This window comes from Mesitornis unicolor, unplaced genomic scaffold (genome assembly GCF_000695765.1).
Source record: "Mesitornis unicolor isolate BGI_N332 unplaced genomic scaffold, ASM69576v1 scaffold6312, whole genome shotgun sequence".
Lineage (NCBI taxonomy): Eukaryota > Metazoa > Chordata > Aves > Mesitornithiformes > Mesitornithidae > Mesitornis > Mesitornis unicolor.
In genome coordinates this window covers 36,480-46,751 of record NW_010167021.1, presented here as the reverse complement: position 1 = coordinate 46,751, position 10,272 = coordinate 36,480, and the positions used below count along the sequence as shown (strand labels likewise).

Genomic DNA, 10,272 nt, shown 5'->3' with positions numbered 1-10,272 from the left:
GCAGCCGGGTCCCTGAAGACAGAGCCTGACAGTTCACGAGACCGACTGGGTTGTCAGGTGTGGGCAGCTCGAAGCCCAGGATCCTCCTGCACAGCACAGATGCAATCGGGGCTGCAGAGCCAGGGGGGCATGGCCAGCAGCTCTGCAATGCTCATTTCTCAGCCTGATGCTGGAGAGCAAGGGGAGGACAAGCCTTGCAAGCTCAGAGGTGATTTGGTGTTCCCCCCACCCGCCCCCAGCACTGACCCCCACTCCCTGCTGCTCCCTGCCTTGCCTAAAGCTGCTGCTTCTCCTCCCTGCCTGTGCCACGCCTGGGGCAGCACCGCCAGCCCCGCACCCCCGTGCCAGCAGCTTGGAGTTTCCTGCCCCACAAGGATGCACAGGGTGCTGGCACGGTCTGGCCCTTAGACTGGGGCAGGAAACTGCGAATCCCCCAGGTCCATCCCCAGGGCAGACAGGACGGGCACCAACGCCGCCCGCCTTGTGCCATGGCCACCCTCACCTGCCTGCCTCGGGCAGACCGGGGTGTCACGAGACAGCCGCAAACATGCATTTTTTGCAGCCATGCAGAGCAGAGCATGCAGTGCCAGTGGGGGCTCGACGGGGCTTTACCTGCCACTGATGTCTCCTCGGGCCAGGGCAGCATGGCGGGCGAGAAGGGGGGTGAGCAGAGACACTGGAGCACGGGCCCGGCCAAAGGGCCAGGCACCGCAGGCTGGCAGCACAGCCAGGGGTGGCCTGGTGGCACCAAGGCCGGCGGCATCCCCAGCTCACCTGGCAGGGCCCAGTGCTCCAGAGCGGAACAGGTGGAGACACCACGCGCTGCCCTCCTCCAGAGCCTGTCACCAACCTCCCACCCCGGGCACGCAGCAGCCCCTGGCTCTGGGGCACAGGGTAGGTGGCTCTGGCCCCAGGGAGCCCAGCTCAGCCCCAGTGGGAGCCGTATTGGTCCCAGATGCAGTTTTTCCCCTCAGCATCCATCCAGCCAGGGGACTGCCAGCAGCCCCATCGCCCTCTGACCTCCCCAGGTAAGCCTGGGCCACAGCACTTCCCTACCTGGCTCTCCACCAGCATGGCCATGTCCATGAACATGTCATGCAGCTCTCGGATGCTGTTCTCCAGTTTGATGATCTCGCTGTGCCGTGTCTCAATCTCATTCAGTGCCTGCTTGGTGATGTTTGAATCCATAATGATCTGCAAGAAGACAGAGCCACTGAGCACCATGCTCAGCTTCTGAGATGCTGGGATTAGGGGCACCAAGAAAAGGGAGGGCAGGAGTCCTGGAGCCCCCAGCCACCCCATCCTCAGCTCAGGACATAGCAGCATCCTCAGGCCAGCCCCAAACACCCAGGTCCCACCTCCTGCATGGGCTCTGCTTATCACTGCTGTACTGGGGCCACCGTGGCAGGTCCATCAGCCAGCCCTGATGGGACGAGGGGACTGGCTCATTTCTAGCCTCTGCTGGTGCTTACCCCGGAGGAGAAGATGGCCGGGTTTCCGCTCTCCAGCATGTCCTCCAGCTCCTCGCTGGTGGTGGTCCTGCCAGCTGCAAGCGACACAACACACGTCAGCTATGACCCCCTGTCCCAGCCGTGGGTCCTGCAGGCCGACCACAGGGCTCTGGTGGCTTCATGGCATCTCCGGAGAGCAGAGCTCCCAGCCTTGAGAGCACACCAGGCAGTGTGAGGGGCTGCCATCCCACAGCCTGGCCCCGCACCTCCTCTGTGGAAGGGGATCCAGCTGCCAGCTTGGCCCAGGTCACCGAGAAAACCCCGTCTGTCCCTCCCAGTCATGCTGCCCGTTCCTGCAGGGCAGGGAGTGGTGACAAAGGACCGGCAGCCACCAGCACCCAGATGGTGGGCTGTGAAGGAGGCGGGATGAAGAGCAGGGCTGCTCTTGGTGAACCCCATCCCAGGCCAGTTCAAAGACACCTGAACACTTGAACACTTGCTGGCCGAGTTTTCACCCTGCAGCAGCGTAACAGAAACCAGGCTGCATCCTTCCTCCTGCGACGCCGCCCTCCTCCTTCAGTCCCACAGTGCCTCTGGGAGCAATTCACTCACTGTGCATGGTGGCCTTCCCCTCCTCAGGGACCCGCTCCACTCTGGTACAGAGGACAGCAAGATTTTAATCACTCTGTGGGTTACACTGATCTGCCACCACTGATCGCTGCAGGTTCTCCAAGGCAACAGCCCGGTAGGACCCATGAAATTTGAGTGCTAAGCAGAGATGCTGACGCCAGGCAGGCTTTTGCTGGGGCTGCTCCAATGGGAGCAGCTCCCACCAGTGGAGAGAGCAGGAAACATCCCACTGGTGTGACCAGGAGCAAACGGGGGCAGATGGGCAGGAGCGGCCAAGGAAGCCACTTTATTCATAATAAATGAAGAATGAGAGGCCCAGAGAACTCAACACCAGCAGAAGGGCAGGGCTGAGGTCTGGTATGGGGCTACCCCATGACACGCTGCCCGCAGGCTCTGCCCGTGGCATCGAACAGGACAGTGACATCCTCCAGGATGAGACCAGGCCACCCCTGGGAAATGGAGACGCGGCAGAGAGTAGGGGCAGCCAGGGACAGAGCTCCCTGCTTCCAGCAGTGCCACAGGGGGGTGCCTGAAACCTTGAACCTGGTGCAGACCTCCACCCGAAGGGTGTCAGTGCCCTAGGGAGCACTGCAGGGGTCCCAGCCGTGCCTAGCCACCAGCCACAGGCATGGTGCAGGCTGCCTCCAACACGGACACCTCCATACTCCATTACGTGGCTCTTCCTTTGTCCCCCTGCCAGCACCTGTAAGGAGCATGCATGCTAATTCACATGGAAAGCAAGGCTAATTTGAACATAACTAACCTATTACAGAAAAGAGGGTGATCACTAACCAGTTAATGGAAGTTCAGGTGGAGTTTTGCTTAACACGTATCAAGATAAATATGGTGTAATTTCTGCACATGGTGTGCTTGATTTATGGGAACTCCCGAGCACCCAGCCTTGCACAACTCTGAAATACAATCGCTGTCTCAACTTGGCATGTGAGACCGGCCAACTGCACCCCGGGTGATGAACCCGACTTGTCGGACAACAGCAGCACTCACACGGACAGGCTCTCACAGGAGCTGGAGCTCACAGGGCTTTGAAAAGTGACACGGAGCTGTGACCCACAGGCAGCACAAGAGAAGGGGACGTTTGCTGGGGTGTCCAAAAAACCAGTTACAGTTGGAAGAAAAACAGAAAATGAAAAAAAGAACAAGAGAAAAAAACAGTGGCCAGGAAGGAAAAATGGAAATTCCTTGAAAGAAAACTTCTCCGTTATTGGTTTTCTTGAAATGAAAAACTTTCTCTGCAAGTTAACTGCCCACGGCCAGGAAGGAATTCCTCCATTATTTATGTGACTAATAGCTCATCCTCTAACAAGCTAATGGGGTTTTTATTTCAATAACTGACAGGAAGAGCTCAGTGCCACTGCACGCATGGCCCAGCCGGCTCTGGCAGCAGGGGGCACAGGCACAGACCCTGCCGGAGCCGGCACCAGCCCCAGCACACCCAGGGTTGTCTGGAGGGACACAGGACCAGGCAGCACAGGATGAGAGCAAAATGGGATGAGCTCGGTCCCGCTGTGTCCAGACATCCAGCTTTCAAGGTAAGAGGATGGCTCCTAGGCCACCGGTCCAGGACACGGCAAGCTGTGGTGTTGTGTGGGAGCTGGAGGATGCAGACCTCCCCGACACCACAAACTCCACTGGGAGAGCAGAGATGCAGAGGATGGTAGCCCAGGTGGTGTGGGGAGAGCACCAGGACAGTGCCACCAGGCTTCTGTGCCTGACCTGCAGCTCATTGCTTTTCCTCTTCAAACGGAGTCCATCTTCAAACCCACTTGCATACTGCAAGCAGACGAAATAATGACCAGAGAAGACCTTAAGAACATCTTTAAAAAGTACAGCAAAGCTTATAAAGAAGAAAAGGGACTTGTCCAACACAGCAGAGATATGATACACGTGTGAGACACTGGCATCAAGAACCAGAGAGGGAGAGCAGCTGCAACCTGCTTGGTGCTGGGAATGGTGTGGAGCAGTAGGGCCAGACAACACAAGCTGTGAAATCAGGTCTGGGACAGCTCCAAAGAGTCCCGACGGGAGTAACAGAAGATGCGGCTGGAGACAGGACTGGAGACAAAGCTGCGATGTAGGACAGGGGTCCTTCCAGGAGACATGCTGAAAAAAGGACTGGGGATGCCCCATCCCTAGCAGTGCCCCAGGCCAGGTTGGACGGGGCTGTGAGCAGCCTGGGCTGGTGGAGGTGTCCCTGGGTTGGACTGGATGGTACTTGAAGGTCCCTTCCAATCCAAACCACTCTGCGAGTCCATGATCCTATGACACAACTACAGCAAAGATCCAAAGTCCCAGGAGACAGGGCTGCAGACAAACTATCTTACATGTAGACCTGAGCACACCGCAGGAACAAGGCCAGAGTCAGGGCTGAAGACAGGTACCTCTGCAACAGAGCTCAGATACGGGCTCCTGGACCCGTGGGCAGAAGTAGAAGTCCCACGTGAGGCTGGTCTGGACAACCAACACCCGTCAGTGTCCCCAGAGCCCTGAGAAGCTGCTGCTTTGCAGCAAAAGAACACCCTGACTCTGCACCCCGTGTGAGCTCAGAGCTGCAGGTGAGGGCTGAGCTCTGCCATCTGCGTGCTCATGGCTCTAAGGGGCTGCATGGTGCCAACATCCCCTTGGGCTGATCACCCTCCCCACCTTCCCCAGCTCCAGCCACTGTTAGGTGTTTTAGGGTGACAGAGCATCACTCCCACCAAGGGCAACCTGCGACACCCCCTTGCCAGCCCCTTCTGCCTGCTCTTCGCTCTCAGGTGAAGGAAGGGAGAAGGAGGGCTCGAACCGCACAACCCCTCCTGTTGGCTGCGCTCAGCTCCCAGCAGGCACTGGCACCACGACATCGAGGAGCGTGCCAGGCGCGGTGCATCGGGGGTTACTTGCTCTGCCCAATTCAAGCCCTAGAGGCAGCCCCAAGGGCAAGCAGTGGGATCAGCTTCAGGAGGTGCCAGTCCTTCTTGAAGGCAGAGCCAGGGTGGGATGCAGGATGCACATTCTTATCCCGGCTCTCACCATCTCCTCACTGCCCTGCTTCCCATGGCAGAGCACGGGGCCAGTAAAAGCTGCAGCAAGGTGAAGGATGAGAGCAAAGATGCCACATGGGTTAACAAGCAAGCACAGGCTTGGCCAAAGGCCATAGCTAGTGGGGAAGAGCTTGCTTTAACGCTGAGCCAAAGCACAAGGTTGGAGGCTGCATCTTGCCCACGCCATCCATCACAATGCTCACCACAGCCAAATAACCAACCCGCAGGACCCCCAAGATGTTCCCAGGGAGCCCACCACCTTCTGGCTCGCCTTCCCGCTTTGGAAAGGCTGTCGTTAGCTCTTCAACCACCATAAAATCAGACGAACAAGTGCAAGGTACCTGGTTTATCTGCTGCCTGGATCACCCCAGAGCTACTGCACAGCCACAAACGGGACCGAAAGGGCTGAGTCAACACAAGGTGGCCACAAAGGGAAAAGAGCCTGGGGGAAAACCCTTGCCCTGAAAATTGGCAGAACACTGGAAAATCATCAGGACTGGAGCTCTGCCTCCTCAGAGAGCTCCAGAGTACACCTGCCTCTTGACACCTCTGGAAATTCAAGTTTCCTGGGGAGAAGCAGCTCTGCCCATGAGCAAAGCAGCCGAGAGCATCCCCGGGAGCTGCGGCATAGAGGAAGAAGCAAACTCAGCCCTGAGCTGGCAAGGAGAGAGCAGCGGGAGCCGATGCATGGGTTATGGTGGAGCAGAGCCACCAGAAGCTCTGGGACAGGCAGAGCCATGCAGCCACCAAGGAGAATTTCCACCTCAAGGCCGCTGCAGTGTTGACCCTACGATGCCCAGCTGGCTGGAGTGGCTGTCCCCACCGGCCAGCTGCCAGGGGACGGGGCAGAGCAGCTCCATCACGGTGTGCAGGCTGCCTCTCAGGGCAGCCCCCAGCTCACACCCATCACCCAGCTGATGCCCAGTGCCCGTCTGCCCAATCCTGCGCGCCAGCCGCTCTATAAACAGGGACAATTCAGGCACCCTGGGGCCACAGAAGTCCAACGCACCATGGCCAAATTAACTGCAAGGACTCAGCTGGGCTCCTTCAGCTCACAGCACCCACAGCTAGGGCTCAGGCTGGGAACACTGAGGACAAGACACCTTCCCACGGCTGGGATCCTCTGGCTGGAGCTGGCTTTCAAGCTCTCACTGGATACGTAATCATACAACTCATAGGAAGATGGACAACGCTGCCCTGTCCACCCGGGCATGTCGAGGTGATCTGACCCCCTCAGCTGTCCCCCAGCTCAGACATGGCCAGCACTGCCCGTGGTGGTGTCGGGATGAGCAGACTTCAGCTTCGACACTCACAACCTGCCACCTGCCTCCCAGTCCCCCAGAAGCCCCTCTGCTCAGCTGCAGGGGTCACCCTCTGCAGGCATTTCCACCCAACAAGACAATTCTAGCTCAGATGAATCCCGTGGTCATTCCTGAGATGAAAGTGTCACCCAATCCTAAATAACCCCATCTCTGCACCAGGAGCTCCAGGACCAACCAGGGCTGCCCAGAGGAGCCACTGGGGCTGGAGCAGCCCCTGGACTCTCCCGGCTCAAGGGCAGCTCAGGATGCACCCATGGCTTGGCCTTTCTGCCATAGGTTAACCCTATCTCGCACAGCGGGCGGGCGCTGATTAATTCTCGCAGTGCCTTTGGAGACGGCAGCTGCTTTATTTTTGGGTCCTTGGTCTTGCGCACAACAAAACCCTGCATAAAATCAAGCAGCGTCTGTGCAGCACCTCCATGGCTTTGGAGCTGCACACCCACCAGAAAAAGCTCCTCCAAGTCTCAAATCCAATTTCTCCGGGAGCAAAACCTAATTAGATTTAAGATGTCACCTCTCATAACGGACAAAACAGAGCAGGAAAAAACAAAAGAGCGACATCTCCCAGCACAGGCAGCACAGTGGCTCGTGCCTAGGGAGCGTGGGTTCCAGCAACAGACATGGGGACACTGGTGAGGGGATGCAGGGTCCAGCTAGGGGACAGCCCCCGAGCATCTGTCCTGCATCATCAACCCCTGAACACAGCACGGCCCCTGGTCCCTCCACGGTGTCTGCAGTCTTGCTGTTTTTGGGAGCAGAGCAAATAAGGGGGGCAATGGGGGGTTGAGGGCAATGATTAAGGCTGGGGCAGAAGCAGTGGGAGAGGAGAGGACATCGGCTCCACCACATCAGACAGGTCCCAGGGCTTGGCACGCGCTGCACAGGCCAGGGGGGTCCCTGCGGCACAAACCCTGGCACACACGGTCACGGCCGTGCCGACCCCAGGGGGTGGCTGTGGTGCGGGGAAGGGACTCTACATCACCATTGCTTCTTCAGCTGTCCTACTTCCAGAGCAAGAAGCAGGTGTGGTGAGGATGGAGAAGTTAACTGGGTACTGGGGAGCCTCTCTGGAGCAGAAGTCCCTGCTCTCATACTTTCAAAACCCCAATGATTTACTGGCTTTGCTGTCAGAGCTCCCAGCACTTTCTATCTTTGGACTGATCAGCTGAAAAGGAGAGCTGGGGATTTCATAGAGCTTTGTGCAGCTGCCACATCCCAGCTGAGCAGCAGGGGCTGAAGGCTGGGACACCCCAGGATGAGCAGAGACCCCTGCCCAGAAGCCACCCTGGAAAAACCCCAATAACCTTGTTGCTTCTGATGAGCCTTTCTGCCAGGTTGTCCACTGTCCTGACAGAGACCCCAGCTTTTGCAAAGGGCTGTGCACAGGGCTGTGCACCTTCCCGGCACAGACTCCTCCTGCATCTGCACCAAGGGGAACCAGGTCCCTCACATCACCAACGCAGACATCTCTGCTCCCAGCCCCACAGGGGGTGCTGAGCAGCCTTTTCCTTGTGCCCCATCACTGTTCTGTCAGGCACTGACAGCCGACAGGATGGACAGAGCAAAGACAAGTATAATTTATTTCCGTACTTTAAGCAGTGGCAGAGTCATTCCAAAATCCAGGAGCAGAAAAACAAAAGGAAGGTTTCTTTCAGGTCTGCAGACAATTAAGGACCTGCCCAAGGCCTTTCCAATCTCCTCTCCTAGAGGGGAGGCATAGGGGTATCTTAAATTCCCGTTTACATTACAAGCCACCCCTATGGCTGGGCATCACCTACAGAATGATGTCAGCTGGGGAATGAGTCAGTGAGCTGGAGCAGTGACACACTCATACGCTTCACAGTAAACGTCACGCTCTTGTTGAGCCTCACGTCAGTCAGCCCTTCCATTCAGCCACTGTGAAACATTTCTATTGTTATTACACATCATAAAGACTCATTTCAACAGAGGAAAGGCTTGTCCAGCCTCCTTCTAGCCCTCCATAGAAACAACCATACTCCACTAGCACCCAGCTTCCCAGGCATCTGCAGCTCACGAAGGACGTCTCCACAGGTGACTTTCAAGGACACCATTCTGACTCAAAGATCTCCTACCTCATTATTCACACTGAGTTGTGAAAGGGAAGCAAAACACCCATTTGTCTGTAAGGAAAAAAAACAAACCTGGAAAAGCCTTCAGATTCTTTCATTTTGAGCACAGAAAAGCCATGACACCCCTCTGACAATAAGATCATTTGCAAAAATCCCTTTTAATCTATGCATGCCCCAACTTTCTCTTTGCTGGCTTATTCCCCTCATTATGGTGGTGGTAATGGTGGGAGATGACCTGGTACGAGCGTCTGCCAGAACCCCCAGGAAAGCAGGGTCTGTGGACAGGCAGGACCAGAAGTCTGAGCGCTGGGTGACCCAGGGAGATCCTAGAGCCACAGTGGTGACAGTCTCAGAGGTGTCACCCAGGGCCCACCTTCTGCCAGAAGACCCCGCTGCTGCTGCTGAGAGCCATCGGGGCTGGGTCCAGGGCGCTGTCTGGGGCAGGCACTGAGACTCCTCCAAGGGAAAGGGCTGGAAGCAGTGAATGCCCCATCTCAAGAGCTCACTTCTCTGGTTTTGTATTTAGTTCAGTTCACCTGCGACGAAAGGCAGCCAGAAGACAGGCAAAGCAACGCAGGGGAGTCAGGAATCCCCGCTGGCTTCTTCAAATTCAAAATCAGCCACAAACAAGGACAAAACTTCTCTCTACGCAGAATTTAGGAAAAACCTGAGGCTAGTTTCTGCTCTTTGCTGGATGAGGTTTGACACTGAAACGCCAGGTACCACTGTGCCTCTACCCCTCCAGCAGGAGCCGTGTCCCAGTGGCTCCCATGGGTGCACACACAGCCCCCGTGCAGCCCGGGTTTTCACTGGGGAGCCCTGCCCAGCTGCGGGAGCAGGATGTGGCCCTGCAGTCTGGCTGCATCCCCCCGCGGGGTCTACTCACTGATCTCCAGCTGTCTCTGGATCCGGCCCTTGCAGCGCTCCCTGTAATCGGTCTGTGTGGCGTTGTACTCGGACATCACCTCCACGAACTTGCGGGACAGCGTTGAGTGCTGCGGGGGAGAGAGGAAGAGAGAGCGGGGGTAAGTGTCCTGTGGCAGGGAGGGATCTCCCACACTTCTAGCAGCCCAAGAAAGCATTTCTAGCCCAAAAACTGATCCGAGGAGTGTGACGAAGCTCAAGGGGAAGCAGATGGCAGCAGCTGACATGGCCTTGGGAGGTGACCAGGGGCACCCCTCACCCAAGCCCAACCCAAGCCCAGCCCCCAGAGGACACCCTGAGGTGGCACAGACCCGTGGGCCATGGCGAGCAGGCACCCTCCTCACACCACACCGCAGCCTGGGACTGAGGCCACCCCAGCGTCCTGGGACAAGCCCTGCCTGCCTCTGCCGCGCTGCCAGGATGGTCTGGACCAAGCATGGCCACAGGATGGACCCGCAGTGGTCACTCTGCAGTGCTGGAGCTGGGCAGGGACATCCTGGAGGGCCCCAAAGTACCAAACCTCCTACATGGTGGGGAGAGCCCGGGTACTGGGGCGTGCAGGAAGGGACAGGGAATGTCTGGGGTGATTGTTCCTGCTCCAGAAGCATGGTCCCACTTCTCCTCTCCACACTGGAGTGCTCCCCCGAGGTCTGTCCTGCAGGGATGCAGGATGTGACTCTTGCCCCAAACCCAGCAGGTGCCAGCCCAGGGAGGGTGGTGTGGCAGAGCTGCCAGCCCCCACACACAGAGCACACTCATCTGACCAGGCCTTGCTCCATTGTCCAGAAAACCTCGGAATTACACCAGACCAGAG

At 57.5% G+C, this 10,272-nt stretch overlaps 1 protein-coding gene across 1 annotated transcript in view; it reads right to left on the bottom strand.

Annotated features, from left to right (window-relative positions):
- The window catches only part of STX1A (syntaxin 1A (brain)), a 26,462-nt gene that overhangs the window by 1,452 nt on the left and 14,738 nt on the right, over positions 1-10,272 (bottom strand). Inside the window, exons 4-6 of the mRNA XM_010178519.1 lie at positions 9,421-9,529; positions 1,473-1,546; positions 1,057-1,194 (exon numbers count right to left, since the gene is read on the bottom strand). Coding sequence (XP_010176821.1) covers positions 1,057-1,194; positions 1,473-1,546; positions 9,421-9,529 — 321 coding nt within the window. The remainder of the gene's footprint in view (positions 1-1,056; positions 1,195-1,472; positions 1,547-9,420; positions 9,530-10,272) is intronic.